Here is a 22525-nt window from a genome sequence, read left to right as displayed (position 1 = left end):
CCCGGAAGTGGTTTCCCCACTTCAAATTAGGTTTGGCCCACTCTAGACCACCAGGGAAGCTATATTGGAGGTGAAGCCCTAGATCACCAGGGAAGCCATATGGGGAGGAAGGGGGAAAGAACTAGACACCACGGAACAGTATAGAGGAGGGAGGGGGGTCACTAGACACCAGGGAACCTTATAAGTGAGGGAGGACCACTAGACACAAGGGAACTGTATGGAGGAGAGAGGGAGCCATTAGACACCAGGGAACTTTATAAGTATAGGAGGTGACCACTAGACATTGAAGTTTGCCTGCGGCTCGGTCCCAGTGTTCAGTTTAGGCCCACTTTGTATTTAAGTTTGACACCTCTGGTTTAAAAGGAAATAAATATGTCACAGCCTTCATATCCTCTCACTTCAGGTGTGCTTTAAAAGGCACCTGAAGTGAGAGGGATAAGAAAGCTCACATATTTATTTCATATTAAAGAAGAATACCAGTTGCCTGGCTGTCCTGCTGACTCTTTGCCTCTAATACTTTTAGTCATAAACCCTGAACAAGCATGCAGATCAGGCGTTTCTGACAAAAGTATGACAAGGTTAGAGTCATGCTAGTTTCAGGTGTGTGATTCAGACACCACTGATGCCAAAATCATCAGCAGGATTGCCAGGCATCTGGTATTGTTTACAGTGAACCAAGCACCATTTTTAGCACTGAATAGCAAATTAAAAATGCATGCAAACAATGTGGCTCATTAATAAAAAAAATAATTTTAACTCTTCACTTTTCATTTAAAAGTTTAGCAAAGAGTTTTATTACCCTACTTCCAAGGCCTGCCCAACCACAGAAACGTCAGGCAGATAATAACTGATGTAATTATTTTATTGCACCCATTAGCAGGGAGCAAACAAGAGCTTTCATCCGCAGGGGGGTAGGGACATAGGACACGGCTTCAAAGACTTTAGAGAAGTCCCAGATGCTATCTTCACACCTTCCCCTGGATAAATAATGGGCAACTAGAAGGGGAGGGGGAAACATGGCAGCTCCTATAGCTTTTGCAAACCAGGAAAAAAAAAAGTGGTGCTTGGTTCCCTACAAAAGATGATACATATGGCAGCATACACATCCCTGTCAAAGGGAATGCAACACAATGGCCATAACAGGTCTATGCATAGAATAATGTGTTTTAATTTCCTTACCAATAGTAACACATACTTGCAAATAATTTGACTGAAAGCCATAGACTCTCTCAATGAGATCGCTCACCTGGGATGCAGATGACATGACTGAGTTGATCTGGACCATTTTTATATTCATTGAAATTATTGGCTGCTATTTTTTTTTTTTATTTTTATGATTCAGAATCTTGCAACCTGCTAGTGTTAAATCCTACTGATTCACATGAATTGTGAATTTTAATGACAAGTCTTCTTTAAAATAAATAAAGCTTCCCCCTGCATTTGCTGAACTTCCAGCAAACATGAGAACATTTTCATGAAGCTGAGTGTATTCAGCAGGCGATTGATATCAATTGCAAAGCTTGTCCCAGCTAATCTCTTCCCCCCTTCCCAGCAACCTTAGCGGGGAGGGGATTCTATCGTTCTTATAATCCCACTGACTTGTACAACAAGAAGAACTAGTTTCTAATTTTATGCCCATTCAGATAAATCACTAATGCTGTATGAAGTCTGAAAAGGTAGGATTAGAATACAACCCTACTGAATTGCATTTCATCAGCTATACCTAGCCAGATTTGTAGGTAAGCCCTTTAGTGTGACAATTATTTTTTTTTCAGGGCTTCCGATGCTAATACTGGTAGCAAATTCAAATAGTTCTATCAACATGAAAGATCCCAGAAGGCTAAACAGCCCCGGTGTGGGAGCTGCAGATACCAGGGGCTTGTGTACCAAACAAATATTTCATTTTACACCTAAGCTTTTATTATTTTTATTAAGTGTTTTGAAAGTAAATAGGGGAAGCCTAAGATGCATGACTAATAACAGAGCCAGCTGAAAACTGGTTATCAAAAAGCCACCAAGACTTTGCCCTTCCTCTGCATTGAGACAATCAATAATGAGGCCAGCTTATTCTCCAGCCTGGAGGAGGCCGGGGATGCCGGAGCCTCTGGGGAGGCTGACAGTTTATCCTGCCACACAAATACAGATTGCTGTGTTTATCAATGGATAAAACTGATTTTTATTATCAACACCAATGAGCAAACCACAGCTCCAGTCCAATGGCCTCATGGGAGCGCAATAGCATTCCCACTCGCAGCAACAAACGCTGCTACTAAAGGTGAAGCTGTAATGACTACCGCCACACTCTGTGCTGTACCTAGCATATCGCACCTTTCTCCAGAAAAAAATGGTGGAGTAAAGATAGGAGGACTTTATAAACTCCAAGCATATAAGTAAACGATAACGGTACAAGATTTGGGGCTTAGAAGGAACACCTGAGGCAGGGTTTACACTTCTCAAACTTCACGCAAGTTTTGCGAATGTGCAAAAAGGCATTCATCGCACATCTAATTAAAGTCATGGGAAAATAACACAATTCGCAAAATTGCCTTTTGCGTTTTCGCAAAAAAAAAAAAAAACACCTCACATTTAAAAAAAAAACAACACGTGCCAAAATTTGCTTATGATTGCAAATTTTACTGCAAAAAATGCATGCAAAAACATTCAATTTTTCACAGTGATAAGTTTGAACCTTACCTTTAACTAGACCTAAAGTCTGCAATATAGTTCACACATGTAGGGCAGCCAAAATGATAGAACCTGTTCATGGGCAGTTCACCAATATTGAGGGGGGGAGGGGGGGGAAACACAAGAAAATAAAAATAACTTGATATTTCTAATGGAGCTCTGTCATGTGATCATGCAGACTGATAACTGCCTACTCGATTGGCTGATGGAAAATTATCTGCAATCTAGCTTTCTCAGTTTACTCACACCTGCTGCTTCTGCTCACGCACAAATCATTCTATTACATACAAAACATGCTGAGGAGGAGGCTTGTGCAGCCAGGGCTGCAGTGCCCAGTATCCTCTAAGGGGGCGAGTGTATTTAGACTAGTGATAGGGAACACCAAGCTGCAGATGTGACCCCCAAAGTAGGTAGAACAACAGTGTTGGGTAAGTAGGATGGAGGCAACGTTATGGTGCTATAATGGGGCCTCCTAAATGAAAGCATAGAACATAAAAGTAGGCAGCCTGGACCCCAACTACTGGCAGGAAGGTGAGGGATCACCAGTGGCTTCAGACATTAACCTGTGTACAGCTGACACAAGATAAAAACCTCAGACACCTCACAAATCTCATCATTATAACATTAAACAACACAGATGAGAAATATACATTTATAAAAAGGCATATGCCCCTCATATGTTGCATGTTTACAATGAGAATAAAAAAACAACTGGCATTTAACCCTTTGAAGCAACAGCTATCACCCACAAAAAGAGTAAATCTCTATTGTTTTCCACTAGGTCGAGCAATGTGCTCAATATCAGTCCGATTAGCCAGTAAATCCCATTTTAAGAATTCTTTGTATGGGAAAGACTTCTGCCACTTTACAAATGTATTCTGCTAAGCCCACTAATTCAGTTAGCCTTTGCAAATCATTGTATTAATCCTCAACTGGTTTCATTTTACATTACAAGAAAGGCAGCAAGGAAAGAAATATTTAAGGTTGTGCACATACACACCAACATACGTGCACATACACACCAACATATGTGCACATACAGCAACATACAGGCACATGCACTAAATCCACGCAAACAGGCGCATAGATCATCCCAAAAATAATGAAATAGCTTCTAAGTAGATCAGGCTTGATCCGGAGCCCCTTTTGTTCAGAGCCTGAAGGTCTGCTGGTGCTAGAAGGGCACACACTTTCATCACCAGTTTATTGGAACCGACAGGGTAAGGGAAGCAATGAAAGTCATTGTACTGCGACTTCAAAGAGCCCCTCTATCCAGGGAAAGGAAATCCTTTCAGTCAGCAGCGGAGTCCCCTAACAACCCGCAGGTGGGTGAAAAGTTATACACAACTCACAGAGTGTCCAAACCTTTCATGATATTACTGACAGGTTCTCCCTTCCCTCCACCTCCCACTGAATGCACTGGCTGCTGTGACAGCAAGTGGCCCACTGAAAATGGCTTTACTTTATATTTTTTTCTTGATCAACACTGCAAAACAGTGGTGACTAATAACACCTATGGTACATCACTTTTATTAAGACTAACTTTCTGGTTTTGGACCTTACAGATTATATGAAACTTTATAATAAAAAAAAGTAATCTCTCTGTGGATCAATTTCTGTTGGATCTCTCTGTAATAAGTGGTTCAATGAATTTTCATGACATTTTTGCATGTAACTTACCAAAATGTGTCAAGAAAGGGTCTAGTATACCCTTTTGAGTTTAATAGTAAAAAGTTTCAAACGCAAAATCATGTAAAAAAAATACATTTAATTGTCCCTTTCAGGCAGGCCACAATTTCCCCACGCTTCAGCTTTTTGGTAAATTCTGCATGTGTTTTTCTGCATTAGAATTCACATTTGTGTGTGGAATTTTTGCATGCAGGTTTCCAGAGCATGCCAACAATCACATATGAATGCGAATTTTAATGCAAACAAACTGAACCATGCCTTAGAGCTGATGGACAAGCCTGACTCATCCATGCAGTTTTCAGCTATCTCTCCCCTGGACGTGTCAGGCTCGTCCATACCGCCAGGGAGGCAAAAGTTATTGAACATTTGCAAAGGAAGGAAAAACAAAAAGGACTACATCCATAAATACGTATTTTTATGAGGTGAGAATACAAAATATCCAGACAACATATGGAAAGCAACTAGGATTTTGTGCAGCTTGTGCCGCTGCTCCCCACAAGGCCAACCCACCAGATTTCCACAGAACATACAGTCATTTAGTTCCATATACTGCACTGAAGAAGGCCAATGTAAACAGCCTTTTCTCCCACTATTTAACAAATGACGGCACATTTAAAATGTACACATTGCCCAATTCTTTTACCTGTGCCCCTCCCTACACTTAGACCACAGATCAAAGTAAGGTAAACCTAGCAGGGCGTCCATATTACAGTGCTATTTTCAGTTGAAGCACAGGGGGAATTGGTGTCAGTCAGGAGAATCTGGGAGCCTCGCACAGCAATTTAAGGATCAAAATCTCAGAATACAGTAAAAATTATTATCCTTTATAAGGGCCTGAGCCCACTAACGCAGTTGTGTCCGCTTCTGTCCGCTTTTCAGCATCTGTAACACTGATGTGAAGGGAGGGCGGACGTGTGCGTGCGTGCGACGGGTGCTTGAGCAGTGACAGACCTAGCCCGTTTTAAAACGGGCTAAGGTCACCAGTTAATAATAATCTGTTTGATTTCTGCCTAGTCACAAGGACAGAAATACAGTCACATTTCTGGGACAATTAAGGATCACAGACCGAATTACAAATACATTTAAAAGGATATTCGAGTTAAATAAAAAAAACATACATTCATCCACTAAAGTATGAACTCCAGGACTGTGTCCTCAGTTTTCCCCTTCAAAGGCTCTGTTTTATCACCAAGCAGTCCCATACTAGGCCCTGACCTTTGACCTGGATATTCTAGCTTTTGCACATGTGCAGTTGGCTTCGGGACGCCACTCTGGCCGTACTCCCATCTTCACATGCACTGCTGATGGTGAAAAGTGGGAATCCACATTGAGCAAAGACATAGCGCCGTTCTGGAGCCAACTGCGTATGCCCGAAAGCTAGAATATATCCGATTCAAAGGTAACAACTCTTTGTGGTCTGGGCCTAGTGTAGGATTTACTGTGCAAAAATGGAGCCTTGAAGGGGGGAAGGGAAGACGCAGTCTTGGATACCTTAGTTGATGTATGCATGTACTCTTTTTGCCCCTCACCTTTTTTAACTAGGATATTGAGTAAGAGCATTTCACAATAAAGCATTTCATAATAAATTCACATGAAAATAATTCTAAGTGTCTTTATATTCCTAACTGCTTTCCCTTCACACCACAAAGTTTGCCAATTAATCTCCACTCCCCAGTTGGACATAACTGCTGTTTCATACGGCTACTGTTGATTTCAAAGCAAATCTGATACAGTGTGACACTAAAATGGTTAGAAATTAAAATATCTCCCATTCTTTGCCAATAAAACCATCCTGTCACAAATCTTAAAGGATTACTGTAGGGGGGCAAAGGAGAAAAAGAGTTGAACTTACCTGGGGCTTCTAATGGTCCCCCGCAAACGCCCTGTGCCCACGCAGCCACTTGCCGATGCTCCGGTCCCCGCCACCGGTTACTTTCGGAATGTATGACTTTAAAGTCGCAAAAACACTGCACCTGCATGGCCTTATCTTCACTGGAGCATTGGTGAGTGACTGCGTTGGCACAGAACGTCTGCGGCGGACCATTAGAAGCTCCAGGTAAGTTCAACTTTTTTTCACCGTTGCCCTCTACAGTAATCCAAGGAAGAATTTATAAAGAGGACATAGACAGCCACTATAACAGTGTCTCCCATCCTGCCTGTACTCACAGCAGACCTTGGCCCATTTATATTAAGGGGATACATTTCTATTGAGTCCAGCTGTGATGACTTACAGTGTCACTATGGTGGCAAGTGGTGTGTCACTGAATTGGCTGATGCTGATCACGTGATATTTGAAAAATCAAGTAACCCAGACAGGGGCGTAACTAGAAATCACTGGGCCCCCCTGCGAATATTTGGATGGGGCCCCCCCCATAGGTGCCAAATAATCATAATGGGGCAGCGTTTCACTGTAAATTAATTGTAAAGGGGGCAACAATTTCCCAGACAATCGTAATGTGGGCCAGAAAATCGTAATGTGGGCAGAGTTCACCAGAAAATCGTAATGTGGGCCTTTAGAAAATCATAATGTGCGCAGAGTTCACCAGAAAATCGTAATGTGGGCAGAGTTCACCAGAAAATCGTAATGTGGGCACCAGTCACCAGAAAATCGTAACGTGAGCAGCAGTCACCAGAAAATTGTAACGTGGACAGCATTTACCAGACAATCGTAATGTGGGCAGCGTTCACCAGAATATCGTAATGTGGGACAGAAAATCGTAATGTGGGCAGAGTTCACCAGAAAATCGTAATGTGGGCAGCGTTCACCAGAAAATCGTAACGTGGACAGCATTCACCAGACAATCGTAACGTGGGCAGTGTTCACCAGAAAATCGTAATGTGGGCCAGAAAATCGTAATGTGGGCAGAGTTCACCAGAAAATCGCAATGTGGGCAGCAGTCACCAGAAAATCGCCATGTGAGCAGCAGTCACCAGAAAGTCGCAATGTGGGCATCAGTCACCAGAAAATCCTAATGTGGGCAGCAGTCACCAGAATATCGTAATGTGGGCAGCAGTCACCAGAAAATCCTAATGTGGGCAGCAGTCAGTCACCAGAATATCATAATGTGGGCAGCACACACCAGAAAATCCTAATGTGGGCAGCAGTCACCAGAAAATCGCAATGTGGGCAGCAGTCACCAGAAAATCGCAATGTGGGCAGCAGTCACCAGAAAATCCTAATGTGGGCAGCATACACCAGAAAAATCGCAATGTGGGCAGCAGACACCTGAAAATCGCAATGTGGGCAGCAGACACCTTAAAATCGCAATGTGGGCAGCAGACACCTGAAAATCGCAATGTGGGCAGCAGTGACCAGAAAATCGCAATGTGGGCAGCAGTGACCAGAAAATCGTAATGTGGGCAGCAGTCACCAGAAAATCGCAATGTGGGCAGCAGTCACCAGAAAATCGCAATGTGGGCAGCGTTCACCAGAATATCGTAATGTGGGACAGAAAATCGTAATGTGGGCAGAGTTCACCAGAAAATCGTAACGTGGACAGCATTCACCAGACAATCGTAACGTGGGCAGTGTTCACCAGAAAATCGTAATGTGGGCCAGAAAATCGTAATGTGGGCAGAGTTCACCAGAAAATCGCAATGTGGGCAGCAGTCACCAGAAAATCGCCATGTGAGCAGCAGTCACCAGAAAATCGCAATGTGGGCATCAGTCACCAGAAAATCCTAATGTGGGCAGCAGTCACCAGAATATCGTAATGTGGGCAGCAGTCACCAGAAAATCCTAATGTGGGCAGCAGTCAGTCACCAGAATATCATAATGTGGGCAGCACACACCAGAAAATCCTAATGTGGGCAGCAGTCACCAGAAAATCGCAATGTGGGCAGCAGTCACCAGAAAATCGCAATGTGGGCAGCAGTCACCAGAAAATCCTAATGTGGGCAGCATACACCAGAAAAATCGCAATGTGGGCAGCAGACACCTGAAAATCGCAATGTGGGCAGCAGACACCTTAAAATCGCAATGTGGGCAGCAGACACCTGAAAATCGCAATGTGGGCAGCAGTGACCAGAAAATCGCAATGTGGGCAGCAGTGACCAGAAAATCGTAATGTGGGCAGCGTTCACCAGAAAATCGTAACGTGGACAGCATTCACCAGACAATCGTAACGTGGGCAGTGTTCACCAGAAAATCGTAATGTGGGCCAGAAAATCGTAATGTGGGCAGAGTTCACCAGAAAATCGCAATGTGGGCAGCAGTCACCAGAAAATCGCCATGTGAGCAGCAGTCACCAGAAAATCGCAATGTGGGCATCAGTCACCAGAAAATCCTAATGTGGGCAGCAGTCACCAGAATATCGTAATGTGGGCAGCAGTCACCAGAAAATCCTAATGTGGGCAGCAGTCAGTCACCAGAATATCATAATGTGGGCAGCACACACCAGAAAATCCTAATGTGGGCAGCAGTCACCAGAAAATCGCAATGTGGGCAGCAGTCACCAGAAAATCGCAATGTGGGCAGCAGTCACCAGAAAATCCTAATGTGGGCAGCATACACCAGAAAAATCGCAATGTGGGCAGCAGACACCTGAAAATCGCAATGTGGGCAGCAGACACCTTAAAATCGCAATGTGGGCAGCAGACACCTGAAAATCGCAATGTGGGCAGCAGTCACCAGAAAATCGCAATGTGGGCAGCAGTCACCAGAAAATCGCAATGTGGGCAGCAGTCACCAGAAAATCGCAATGTGGGCAGCGTTCACCAGAATATCGTAATGTGGGACAGAAAATCGTAATGTGGGCAGAGTTCACCAGAAAATCGCAATGTGGGCAGTGTTCACCAGAAAATCGTAATGTGGGCCAGAAAATCGTAATGTGGGCAGAGTTCACCAGAAAATCGCAATGTGGGCAGCAGTCACCAGAAAATCGCCATGTGAGCAGCAGTCACCAGAAAATCGCAATGTGGGCATCAGTCACCAGAAAATCCTAATGTGGGCAGCAGTCACCAGAATATCGTAATGTGGGCAGCAGTCACCAGAAAATCCTAATGTGGGCAGCAGTCAGTCACCAGAATATCATAATGTGGGCAGCGCACACCAGAAAATCCTAATGTGGGCAGCAGTCACCAGAAAATCGCAATGTGGGCAGCAGTCACCAGAAAATCGCAATGTGGGCAGCAGTCACCAGAAAATCCTAATGTGGGCAGCATACACTAGAAAAATCGCAATGTGGGCAGCAGACACCTGAAAATCGCAATGTGGGCAGCAGACACCTTAAAATCGCAATGTGGGCAGCAGACACCTGAAAATCGCAATGTGGGCAGCAGTGACCAGAAAATCGCAATGTGGGCAGCAGTGACCAGAAAATCGTAATGTGGGCAGCAGTCACCAGAAAATCGCAATGTGGGCAGCAGTCACCAGAAAATCGCAATGTGGGCAGCAGTCACCAGAAAATCCTAATGTGGGCAGCATACACCAGAAAAATCGCAATGTGGGCAGCAGACACCTGAAAATCGCAATGTGGGCAGCAGACACCTTAAAATCGCAATGTGGGCAGCAGACACCTGAAAATCGCAATGTGGGCAGCAGTGACCAGAAATTTGCAATGTGGGCAGCAGTGACCAGAAAATCGTAATGTGGGCAGCAGTCACCAGAAAATCGCAATGTGGGCAGCAGTCACCAGAAAATCGCAATGTGGGCAGCGTTCACCAGAATATCGTAATGTGGGACAGAAAATCGTAATGTGGGCAGAGTTCACCAGAAAATCGTAATGTGGGCAGCGTTCACCAGAAAATCGTAACGTGGACAGCATTCACCAGACAATCGTAACGTGGGCAGTGTTCACCAGAAAATCCTAATGTGGGCAGCAGTCACCAGAAAATCGCAATGTGGGCAGCAGTCACCAGAAAATCGCAATGTGGGCAGCAGTCACCAGAAAATCCTAATGTGGGCAGCATACACCAGAAAAATCGCAATGTGGGCAGCAGACACCTGAAAATCGCAATGTGGGCAGCAGACACCTTAAAATCGCAATGTGGGCAGCAGACACCTTAAAATCGCAATGTGGGCAGCAGACACCTGAAAATCGCAATGTGGGCAGCAGTGACTAGAAAATCGCAATGTGGGCAGCAGTGACCAGAAAATCGTAATGTGGGCAGCAGTCACCAGAAAATCGCAATGTGGGCAGCAGTCACCAGAAAATCGCAATGTGGGCAGCAGACGCCTGAAAATCGCAATGTGGGCAGCAGTGACCAGAAAATCGCAATGTGGGCAGCAGACACCAGAAAATCGCAATGTGGGCAGCAGACACCAGAAAATCGCAGTGTGGGCAGCAGACACCAGAAAATCGTAATGTGGGCAGCAGACACCTGAAAATCGCAATGTGGGCAGCAGACACCTGAAAATCGTAATGTGGGCAGCAGACACCAGAAAATCGTAATGTGGCAGCAGACACCTGAAAATCACAATGTGGGCAGCAGACACTAGAAAAAAAAATGCACCTGTGAAAAAAAAAAACAATTCACTTACCTGACAGAAGTCTTCTCCTCTCCCGGCATCTGGCTCGCAGCTCCCCGAGTCCTCCTGCAGCACATCTCCCGCGCTGACAGGCAGAGTGCAGGGCTACGGCAAGATGGCTGCCAAAGCCCTGTACTAGAGACACAAATAGTCTCCAGTGCAGGGCTTCTTCGGCAGCCATCTTGCCGTAGCCCTGCTCTGCCTGCCGGAGACTATACAGGCTGCTGGAGCGGGGCTGCGGGGAATGAACTGGCGCAGCGTCTATTAGACGCTGCGGCCAGTTGAGCACCTTGCTGGGGGGTCCAGAGCAGCGCTCCCCCCACGCACAGTGAGCGGGCCCCAGAGCAGCCCCGGGCCCCCCTGCGGCTGAGGGGGTCGCATCCCCGGTAGGTACGCCGGTGAACCCAGAGGACCAATTAATCAAGAATGATAAATCATGACAACATTTTTTGGATCTGTTCTGGAAGTGCTGTCCTGTAAATGTATTCTGTATTTAGAAAGCAACAGCGGATTTTAAAAGGTATACAGAGTGCAGCCATGACAGTGAGCATGCAAAGGACATATAGGGTCTGACAGGAAAGCCCAATATTGCCTATATGCATGGAATTCCCATGTGTAACACTGACGTGAATGCAAGGAACTTCATACATACTGTTTTAATATGAATATTGTTACACAGGGATCCCTCCATGAACATTGATAAACTGGACCAGTCCCACCTAGTTAACCACTTAAGGACCGCAGTGTTAAACTAAAGACCCCTAAAGACCAGGCCATTTTTCAACAAATAGGCCACTGAAGCTTTAAGGCCTCGCTGTAAGGCCGCACAACTCGGCACACAAGTGGTTCCCCCCCCCCCCTTTTCTCCCCACCAACAGAAAGCTTTGTTGGTGGGGTATGATCACCGCAGCGCTGTACCGCGTAAATAGATGGCGGTATCACTGTCTAACAGACTCCTAGCGGCGAGACTCCACTCCGCCATCAGGTAGAGGATTTGGAACCATCTTACAAATACATTAGCACAATAAATAATATGCACCGGTTTTAAATGGGGCCTATTGATTAAAAAAGGTTAAGAAAATGAGCTCCAAGCTGGAAGACTTCTCATTGCAACCAATGAAAATTATATTTTAATTTATTCATACAAAACAAACTTAATGAGTTGCTATAACCACTTGGACTTCTATATGCAGACTGCCCAAGTGGTATTGAGGGGCAGCTCTTGTGTCATGTCCCTCACACATGGGTGGAGGTCTCATTGAATAATTGGGTATGAGGGTTTATTCAGCAGATGCTTCTGGAAGACACTGCAGCCTCCACTCATGAGATTATTTGGTATCTGATGGCTAGAGATGGTCAATGACATGGAAATCATTTCTACATGCATTCAAACCTTATGTAAAATGTATGCAAGTAGAAAATGGACCAATCATAATTGACTTCTTGTCAAAGTTCAAGATGCATACAATTTACATGAAATTCAAATGCAAGCAAAGAGCCTGCATTGAGTCTGAAATAGCAGGCCTTCAATTCGGCAGGCTCAAGAGTTTTTCCAGTAGAAGGTTGGCAAGGTATATTACCCTGCTGCTGCAACTAATTGGTCCAACTGCATACATTTGCAAAAAATAAGCATTAATTAGACTATTGGCCACAATTCACTAAGCTGATCTCCTGTCTTTAATAACGAATCTGAGCTGTTTTTACTGCCATCACCATGGTGATAAATAATTTAGTATAAACTAAGCGATTAATCTCATGCAATCCTTAAATTAAGGATTCTGGCTTTAAATTAAGGATTGAGTCTTAAAGTTAAGGATTCAATCCTCAAGTTACTAACTGAATCCTCAACGTAAAGACAGGACGTTAATTCACAGAGAAGATTGCAAGTGAGAACAATACTAAAGTGTGTGAGGAATTATCACCTGGCCACAGCTGTCGTTAAGCGGAGTGTTACCGGAGACTAAATTGTAAAGAGGATGATTCTGAGCAGTCTGCTTTATTTTTTCTTTTGTATTTTATGCATAAAGGGACCCTTTATAGAGAGATGTACACAGCAGGCATGAAATTTAGCATATGAAATTAATACACACACACACACACACACACACACACACACACACACACACACACACACACACACACACACACACACACACACCTACCTTGCTCTCTTTCTCCTTCCCTGGCTGCCATACACATCATCCTTCTGCAGGCTAGTTGTAATCATGCTGACAGAGATTTCAGCGGGAGGGGTTGAGCTACCACCCTACTGCATGCAAGAATAACTACAGAGGGGATGACTTCCCCTCTGTAGTTCACTACAGATCACTACACATTAATAAGGCAAGGTAAGTCTTTTGTGACTGAACACTTAAAATCCAGATCGAAGTGTGGTGATAAGTTTTCACTTGCCATATTATCACTAGCATGATCTCAGTGAATTGTGACCATTATTAGTGTCTCACTGACTATCCCTAGCTAGGGGCTGGCAGGGTAGAAGCCCAAAAAAATTCTGGAACATTAAAGGAAAAATATGTTTTAAGTATACATGCAGGGGCGGACGGAGCATTAGGGCACTCGGGCACGGACAGAGAGCCCGTGGTCAGGGGGAGCCCGCCGCCCGCCAGAGAGCCCTGAGAACGAGGGGAGACAGCCAGCGAAGGAGGGCGATGGGCAGAGCAGCGGAGAAGGGGGAAAGTTCCCCCTCTTCTCTCACCTTGGGGCCCCCCTTCCTGGCTCTTCCCTCCAGAATCGGTAAAGTGTCGGACTCGGCGCAGCGGCTGACAGCGGGCGGAGATTTGCCGCTGTTCAGCCACCGGAGGGAGCGCTGATCTGTGTGCCACTAGTCTGGGCTTCTCAAGCTACCCGCTGCGCCGACACTTTACAGATTCTGGAGGGGAGAGCCAGGAAGGGGGGCCCCAAGGTGAGAGAGGGAGGGGAACTTCCCCCCTTCTCCACTGCTATGCAAATCGCCCTCCTTCACTGGCTGTCTCCCCTCCTGGAGACACTAAAAGCCTGGCTGCATATACTGGGGGCACCTATAGACCTGGCTATACTGGGGAGACCTATACACCTGACTACATATACTGGGGGCACTTATAGACCTAGCTACATATACTGGGGGCACCTATAGACCTGGCTATACTGAGGGCACCTATACCGAACACGGTAAATCTACCGCTGGACACTTGGGCGCAGCAGCGCAGGAGACTTGGGCGCAGCCGGCGCCACCATAGGCCGTAATAGGAACTACGGCTATCGCAGGCACAGGGAGTAACTTCAGCGCCGTCAGAAGACGGACCTGAAGTTGCTTTTAAAACAATAATTCGGCTTCCAGCAATTGCTGAAAGCCGAATTATTTCATTCCCCCACTATCCATGTCGGCCTGGAAGGGGGAATAGTAATTAACACGGCCCGGACTTGTGCGGCAGCAGGATCAGCCATATACTGGCTGTGTCCTGCGCCCAAATCTCCGGCGCCGTTCTCTCTCGTACGCACCTATACACCTGGCTGCATATACTGGGGAGACCTGTACACCTGGCTGCATATACTGGGGGCACTTATAGACCTAGCTACATATACTGAGGGCACCTATAGACCTGGCTATACTGGGCAGACCTATACACCTGGCTGCATATACTGGGGAGACCTATACACCTGGCTGCATACACTGGGGCCACTTAGACAAAGACAAGACAAATAACATTTATATTGCGCTTTTCTCCTTGCGGACTCAAAGCGCCAGAGCAGAGCAGCAGCCACTAGGGCGCGCTCTATTGGCAGTAGCAGTGTAAGGGAGACTTGCCAAAGGTCTCCTACTGAATTAGTGCTGGCTTACTGAACAGGCAGAGCCGAGATTCGAACCCAGGTCTCCTGTGTCAGAGGCAGAGCCCTTAACCATTACACCATCAGCCAACTTATACACCTGACTACATATACTGGGGGCACTTATAGACCTAGCTACATATACTGGGGGCACCTATAGACCTGGCTATACTGGGGACACCTATACACCTGGCTACATATACTGGGGGCACCTAAAGACCTGGCCATCTATACAGGAGACACCTATAGACCTGGCTATCTATACAGGAGGCACCTATAGACCTGGCTATCTGTACTGGGGACACCTATAGACCTGGCTATCTGTACTGGGGACACCTATAGACCTGGCTATCTGTACTGGGGACACCTATAGGCCTGGCTACCTATTCTGGAGACACCTGTAGACCTGGCTACCTATACTGGGGACACCTATAGACCTGGCTATCTCAACTGGGGACATCTATAGACCTGGCTATCTCAACTGGGGACATCTATAGACCTGGCTATCTTAAATGGGGACATCTATAGACCTGGTTATCTATTCTGGGGACACCTGTAGACTAGGCTACTTATACTGGGGACACCTATAGACCTGGATACCTGCACTGGGAATACCTATAGACCTGGTTACTTCCACTGGGGATACCTTTTGACCTGGTTACCTATACTGGGGGCACCTATTTTGGGGGAACTGCTGCCAGATTAACTATTTTTCGGGAACTACTGCTGCCAGATTAAGTGTATTTTGAGAAACAGCTGCCAGATTATGTGTATTTTTGGGGAACCGCTGCCAGATTGTGTATAATGGGGGAACTGCTGCTTCCAGATTCTGTGTATTTTGGGGGAACCACTGCTGCTACATGTATTTTCGGTGATCCGCTGCCAGATTATGCATATTTTGGGGAGCCGCTGCCAAATTATGTGTATTTGGGGGAACCGCTGCTGCCAGATTACGTCTATTTTGGGGGAACGACTGCCACATTATCTGTATTTTGGAAGAACCTCTGCCAAATTGCATGGATTTTTGGTGAAATGCTGTCAGATTACATGTATTCTGCGGGGAAACACTATGGCAGAGTTCAAACTTCCCCGGCAGACCTTTTACACCACTGCGAAGGTCATGTATATTTTGCCCCCCCCATATTCTGTTGCGTGACCACACCCATTTTTTGGCGTTTTTTTATCAGTATAAAATATAACATATTTACTGTTGTCAGTAAATTATTATATCTTAGTCTGTAAAAATATAACGTGAAAGGTGGGAAACACTGGTATGGGGGCCCCATAATCTCCTATTGCCCGGGGGCCCCATGAGTTGTCAGTCCGCCCCTGTATACATGTGTTTACTGCTATAGTTTAAAAGGGAAATAATAAAGTGTAATTTTAGAAGGCTCACTTGCTGGTTTGACTGGAAAAGATTTGTGAATAGTAAGCGGTGTCATTTGGTGTAAAAGGGAACATTATAAAAGCCAAGTCTACTGACATGGGGACTGCTAATTAAGCCATTATTTATTAGAAACGATTATATCTTTACTACACAGCAGTAAAACAACCCCATTTTTGTTCTTACAAAGCTTACTAATCAAACCAGCAGGTAATAATCATACAACTGTAATAAATTATTCGGACCGCCCCTAAAAAACAAAAATAAAAACCTTTACATCCCGTTTTACTCTCTGTTCAGTGGAAGGTATATGCAGATTTATGGTAATATTTTCTCAGTTTTTTTAATTGTCCGGGAGACTGATCTTACAGCAGTGATAAATCAGCATTTTTTTAGTCAAATTATTTTGTGGTGCCACCTGCTGGATTTCATAGGAATATTTTACAGTTTCATATTAAGCCGATTATGGAAACAAATTGTTTTAAAATGGCTAAAAATACTTTAGGTTTAAAAAGCATAGCTGAAGCCTCTGTGCACATTTTCTATTTAGACAAGAGATTCCCCCATTAACAAGCCTAAAATGATTTCTGCCTTTGGCTTCCTCTCCTTTCTCAGGTAAGTGTGGATGGAGCCAACCTGAATTCCTCAAATACTTTGAATGGCTGCAAATGTGTAATCGCTAGGGAACTATTTGGGGAACTTCGGATAATGGCAGCATGGAGGCGTAGTTATCAGTACTCTTTCCTTGCATCGCCAGTGCCCCTGATTCAAACCTGGGCCAGGACCTGATCTGCATGGAGTTTGTACGAGTTTGGGTGGGATTCCTCAGGGCACTCTGGTTTATTTCCACACATCAAAAACATGTCGTAAGTGAATTGGTCCCCCCCCCCCCCCCCCCAAAAAAAATAAATAAATAAAAATTAGCAGGTACATTAAACTATTAACCATAGCAAGGAAACCATTGTAACAATAATAATAAGAAAATCCTTGTTAAATAACATTTATAATTTAGAATATTCATAAAGCCTACATGATCTGTCCTGTTTTATGCATTTCTAGAACCAAATCAAAAAGACTTTTCGTGATATATTTTTTTACACTATAATAACTAAAAAGGTTTCCAATATGGCTGTATAAAATGCGTATGACATAAATAAAAAGTATACAGCATCCTACAAAGTTGTAATTTCCTAATATGGAAAATAACTTTTTCAGCACTTGAGGGGATTGCCCTTGACATGTTAATTAATATCCTAACATAAAAAAACTAAATGTAATAAAAAAAGGATGGGCAGAAGAATGACTACTAGTAAGAATTTCAGAAAAGAAGAAGCAGTAGCTTCACTGCGGTGCCAACCTTTACTGGTATTTGGAAGTAAAACATGAAAAGCAATTCAAACACGTAAAATAATTATAATAATAAAAATGTCTTATGAACAACTGTATTAAATGTGGGCGTAGCTTTCGACAATGTCAAAGTTTGCTGTAAATTTACATTTCCCGTTTTCTGACTACGCTTGTAACTTTTTAATAGATTTCAAATGTCGGTGGAAAACCTAAATAAACCAATATCCATCAGCCTGTTATTGGCAATGGAGGAAATGCGCTCTTTCACCTACATCGCCATTAAAACAGCTGATATTTACAAGAAAAAGAAACCCACAAGCAGGAGGATCAAATCCATAATCCAACGTTACAAAAAGGCCTTTCAGCTCCATTTCATACCTTCTTTGGCCTGTGTTGTCCTCCTCCATTTGTTTGGCCAACAATGGCATAACCAGCCACATATAATCTATAAGACTATTAACCCTGCAGCTTCCATTAGTTCACTCTGGGCTTTGTATGGGCTGACCCTCTAAAAGCTCTCCCCATCTTAATATGGCTTGTAAATTTAAATGGTTTATCAACATGAAAGATGCCAGATGGTGCATTTACATATGAGAAAGAGGAGAGGGTCAGAGCAGTTAGAGAGCCCTAACTGCACTGAGGAGCAGAGACCTCCCTTCTGGTAAGTGCTTGCTGGCACAGACGGGCCTTGTGATGCTGCGTGTGGCAGAATGTCAGCGTGTGAATGCCTTGGTCAAGATTTAAGTAGCACTCGCAGAATTCAAACTGTAATTTCAAAGAAGCCAACACAATCGGCTAAATAAAAATGCATTGTACACTAATGCATAAGGGTAACAATACAGCTCATCTGTTCAGTTGAATTCACAAGAATTTATAGAAGAAATTGGAGCAAAGAGAAAGTGCAAGTCATCATTCGAAATGATTCTAAAATAATGACAGCTGTTACCGAAAAGCTAGCTGAATTACAAAACAAAACAAAAAACAGGCAAAACATTTCCAAACATCATCTTGTAGCCGCATGGGTATTTCAAGCACACAGTCCGCAGTCCCCAAGTTTTTTGCTCAACTGAAAAGGATTAGGATATAGTAAAAGGCTATGGCATATTAATATTGGTGCATACATGATATATTAGGCTAACACTTTTTCATAAGAACATTATATAAGTTCAGTAGGAAATCCAAACACTAGACCCTAGGTTCTCAACGTGTGGTACACGTACCCCAGGGGGTACTTTTGATGGTTCCAGGGGGTACTCTGGCTTGATCTAATTAACCAAGAATAACAAGTTTAGAGTTTTTGAAAATAATAACTCTTATTTAAACAGTTAGTATTTTAGCTAATAATTATTGTGTATTTATACAGCACTGACATCGTCTGCAACACTTTACAAGGTTCATAGGCACTGGCTGTTCTTCTGAGAAGCTCACAATCTATTTCCTACCAAAGTCGCTGCCATAGTCTTCGGCCAGTTTTGGGAAAGATCCAATTAACTTATTAATATATTTTTGGTGTCTGGTAGGAAAATATTGAATGCCCAGAAAAAGAAAATAGGGAAAACATGCAAAGTCCACACAAAATTGAACCTGGGACTCAAGTGCTGTGAGATGGGAGTGCTATTCTCTACATCACCATGGTGTCTAAATTTGCTTGAATTGTATGCCCAAGATTTAGTCCATGTTGTGTGGGCTGGTCTTTGTGTAGCAGTATATGGTGGTTGCCATATTTATTTCCTTTTAAACAATACCAGTTGCCTGGTAGCCCTATTGGTGTATTGGGCTGCAGTAGTGTCTGAATCACACCAGAAACAGGCATGCAGCTAATCTAGTTAGCTCAGACAAAAATGTCAAACATCTGATCTACTGCATCAGGGTCTATGACTAAAAGTATTAGAAGCAGAGGATCTGCAGGATAGTCAGGCAACCGGTATTGCTTAAAAGGAAATAAATATGGCAACCTCCACATACCTCTCACTTCAGTTGTCCTTTCAGCATGTTATAATAGACAAGAATATGACTGTGTGGAGCACTATGACAAGGTGATCACTATAGTTTTAAAAATGAAATCTTAATTTAAATACCTTTAACATGAATTATACAATAGCAAAAGCAAATTGTATTTACACATGAAAATATAAAAACAAATAAGAAAAGTCAATCTTTTTTATATGTAAGAAAACCAGAAACACAACTGGTACAACTAGGGACTATTCCTGGCCATTAGGGCAGTGGCATTTTTACTGTAGAACATAAAAAAATTCAGAATACAACTGGCTGGTAAAGGTGTTACAGAAATTGGATCCAGAAAACTGGAACCAATGGGAAGGTGTTGCCCTTAGCAACCAATCAGGCTCCTTCACTCCTTTCACCATGATAACGAAACCAGGAACCTGATTGGTCCTCCTGCTGAAAAGTCCCAATTTTGCTCCAGTTTTCAGGAACAGCTGAGGCAACAGCCAGGCTCACTCACCTTGAAGTCTCTGTCGGATGCTTCAGGTGAGGTTTTCTGAGCAGCATTAGAAAGGGAGTTTGCCACCTGCGGCTGGGATTCCAAAAGTCTCTTCAACTTCACGTCCACAGAGTTTTGTCCGGCTGTGTATGCAAATCATGAAATAGAGAGGGGGGGGGGGGGGGGGGGAAGAGATATTCAGACTTGGCCATTATTCAGCAATATGTCATCTTACGATCTGTTAGCTGCCGTGTTTAAAGGAGTAAAAAAAAAAACATAAGGAAGGAAAAAAAAATAACTTGAAAGGTAACACAGGAGATCTAAATTGAGATGTATATTGAAGCAGACAAGTGCAAGCTCACACAGGCCTCTCTATGTATTTCTTTCACTAGGAGAGACTGTTCTTGGCTTAGTGTCAATACCTGAATGGTACTTTGTGCGCTCCGCGCCAGGCGAGACTGAACTTTTTCACCCTTGTGTTAATTAAAACATTGCCTCTCATGTACATACATGCACATACGCATTCCGGTATGCAGGAACATTAGTTCAGCAGCTCTCTGGAGCAAGTGTTCCCTGTTGCATGAGTGCGCTAGACATATTTAATCTCTGAAATATCAGATTTCTTTCTTAGAAGTGTCAGTAAACTCGTTAATTGCTCAAGGGGTCTGAATTATGTTATCTGTACCTGTGTGATGGGAGTAAATAGTATGTGTCTGCTTGTCACACCTCTACAAGGCCAAGAAACCTGTCTGGTCTATATGTAGCGCTTTAAACAAGCCTATTTCTCAAATAACCATAGATACTGATCAGTCAAAACAGAGCAGCATTGCTCGCCGGGCTACTTGTTTTCCTCAGTGTTATCTTGGGAGAGCCCGCACAGCACAGTTACTACCGTGGAAGAAGAGCCAACCATGACAAGGACAGTGAAAGGAGATCAGAGTACTATTGCTTGACCTGCCACAAGATTTCAGCTTGAATCAGTTCACAGAATAAGAAATGATCAGACTAATAATTTTACCAACAACGGCATACATGTACATAAAAAAAACAAAAAAACCAAACAAACTGCCTTATTGTTCACACAACCATAGTGTTCCAGGTAATGGCTGGGATAGTTGGAAGTGTGAATAGGCCTAACATGCAGGTGTGTGTGTGTGTGTGTGTGTGTGTGTGTGTGTGTGTGTGTGTGTGTGTGTGTGTGTGTGTGTGTGTGTGTGTGTGTGTGTGTGTGTGTGGTGTGTGTGGTGTGTGTGTGGTGTGTGTGTGTGTGGTGTGTGTGGTGTGTGTGGTGTGTGTGTGTGTGGTGTGTGTGGTGTGTGTGGTGTGTGTGGTGTGTGTGGTGTGTGTGGTGTGTGTGGTGTGTGTGTGTGTGTGTGTGTGTGTCAAAACTAGAAGTGGCCGCCTCACTGTGGCCAATGTGCAAAATGATTTAAGATTTCGGGATTCCCGGTGGCAAAAATGAAGCCAGCTCCTCGGCTCTGGCTCCTCCCCCTGCTCGCCTTCTTCAGCCCTGGCAGCCGGGGACACACGTGAATCCCATAATCTTAATTCATTTTGCACATTGGCCACTTCTAGTTTTGCCTGGCCAGAACCCGAAGTGGCCAGACTTCGGGTTCTGGCCATAACATATATATATATATATATATATATATATATATGTATATATATATATATATATATATATATATATATATATGTATATATATATATATATATATATATATATATATATATATGTATATATATATGTATATATATATATATATATATATATATATATATATATATATATATATATATATATGAAATTGCCTTGTTTTGTTTTCAGAAATTATAATTTCAGCTTTTATAAAATGGGATGCTGAAGAGTGAGCTTGTTGGGCCAGGTCAGCCGGCTGGTCACAGTATGCTTTTCAGGCTGCAATATTATGTACACCAATGCAAGTAAGTGCTTGATGTGCTCCTACTGACCAGCAAGAAACCACATCATTTTGCGCCCGATTGTGGCCAAGGTCACTTAGTCAACAGATACCTCTACACTGCCCATGGCGAGCGATAACAAGTATCCAGCCTTTGCACGGGAGCAGCCGACTGGCTTCACCACCTTCAGCCCTCCAACCATTTCCACCCCTACCCCATGTGAAAGAGGCACTACATATGAAAAAACAAAAATAAAAAGGATTGTGTATGTTTTCCGACAGAGGAAGAGCACTATGCCATGGTGGTCTCTATAGTTTGAATCAGGCTACATGGATTACCTTGAAGTTGTTCAGTGAATATTTAATTTATGCAATCTTTCTAATTGCTGGCACGTAGCGCACACACACAAACTAGACGGCCCTAGAACCAACAGATCTGTACATGGGGCAGTGGTACTGTGGGCACCACCACTCTGAAAAGTCAGCCATTATTTTCCGCTTTTGATTACTTACTTTACGCTATTAAAAGGTACTAGGCAAATGGCACCCCAAAAATGATGCACACCCACCCACTCCACTGGATTCTACTGAATAAAACTTTTACATGGGAAAGCAGAAACATTTATAAAAACTCCAACGTCATTTCCCTGATCCGGTTCTACTGAACAGCAACATGTCTAGGCAGGAGAGCTACGCGTAGAAACAAATATCTGAACTTTTTCATATCAGGAGTTTTGGAAAAGGTCACTCTTTTCCATGAC

The 22525-nt window shown here is 43.7% G+C and overlaps 1 protein-coding gene across 9 annotated transcripts in view; it reads right to left on the bottom strand.

Moving 5' to 3' along the window:
• The window catches only part of EHBP1 (EH domain binding protein 1), a 558994-nt gene that overhangs the window by 126619 nt on the left and 409850 nt on the right, over positions 1 to 22525 (bottom strand). For all 9 annotated transcript variants that reach the window (XM_068232339.1, XM_068232340.1, XM_068232344.1 and 6 more), the window contains one exon: positions 19867 to 19988. In XM_068232339.1, the coding sequence (XP_068088440.1) occupies positions 19867 to 19988 (122 nt within the window). The remainder of the gene's footprint in view (positions 1 to 19866; positions 19989 to 22525) is intronic.

This window comes from Hyperolius riggenbachi, chromosome 4, assembly GCF_040937935.1.
Source record: "Hyperolius riggenbachi isolate aHypRig1 chromosome 4, aHypRig1.pri, whole genome shotgun sequence".
In the NCBI taxonomy this organism is placed as follows: domain Eukaryota; kingdom Metazoa; phylum Chordata; class Amphibia; order Anura; family Hyperoliidae; genus Hyperolius; species Hyperolius riggenbachi.
Note: the sequence above shows the minus strand (reverse complement) of the source record. Positions and strands in the feature narration are given on the sequence as shown.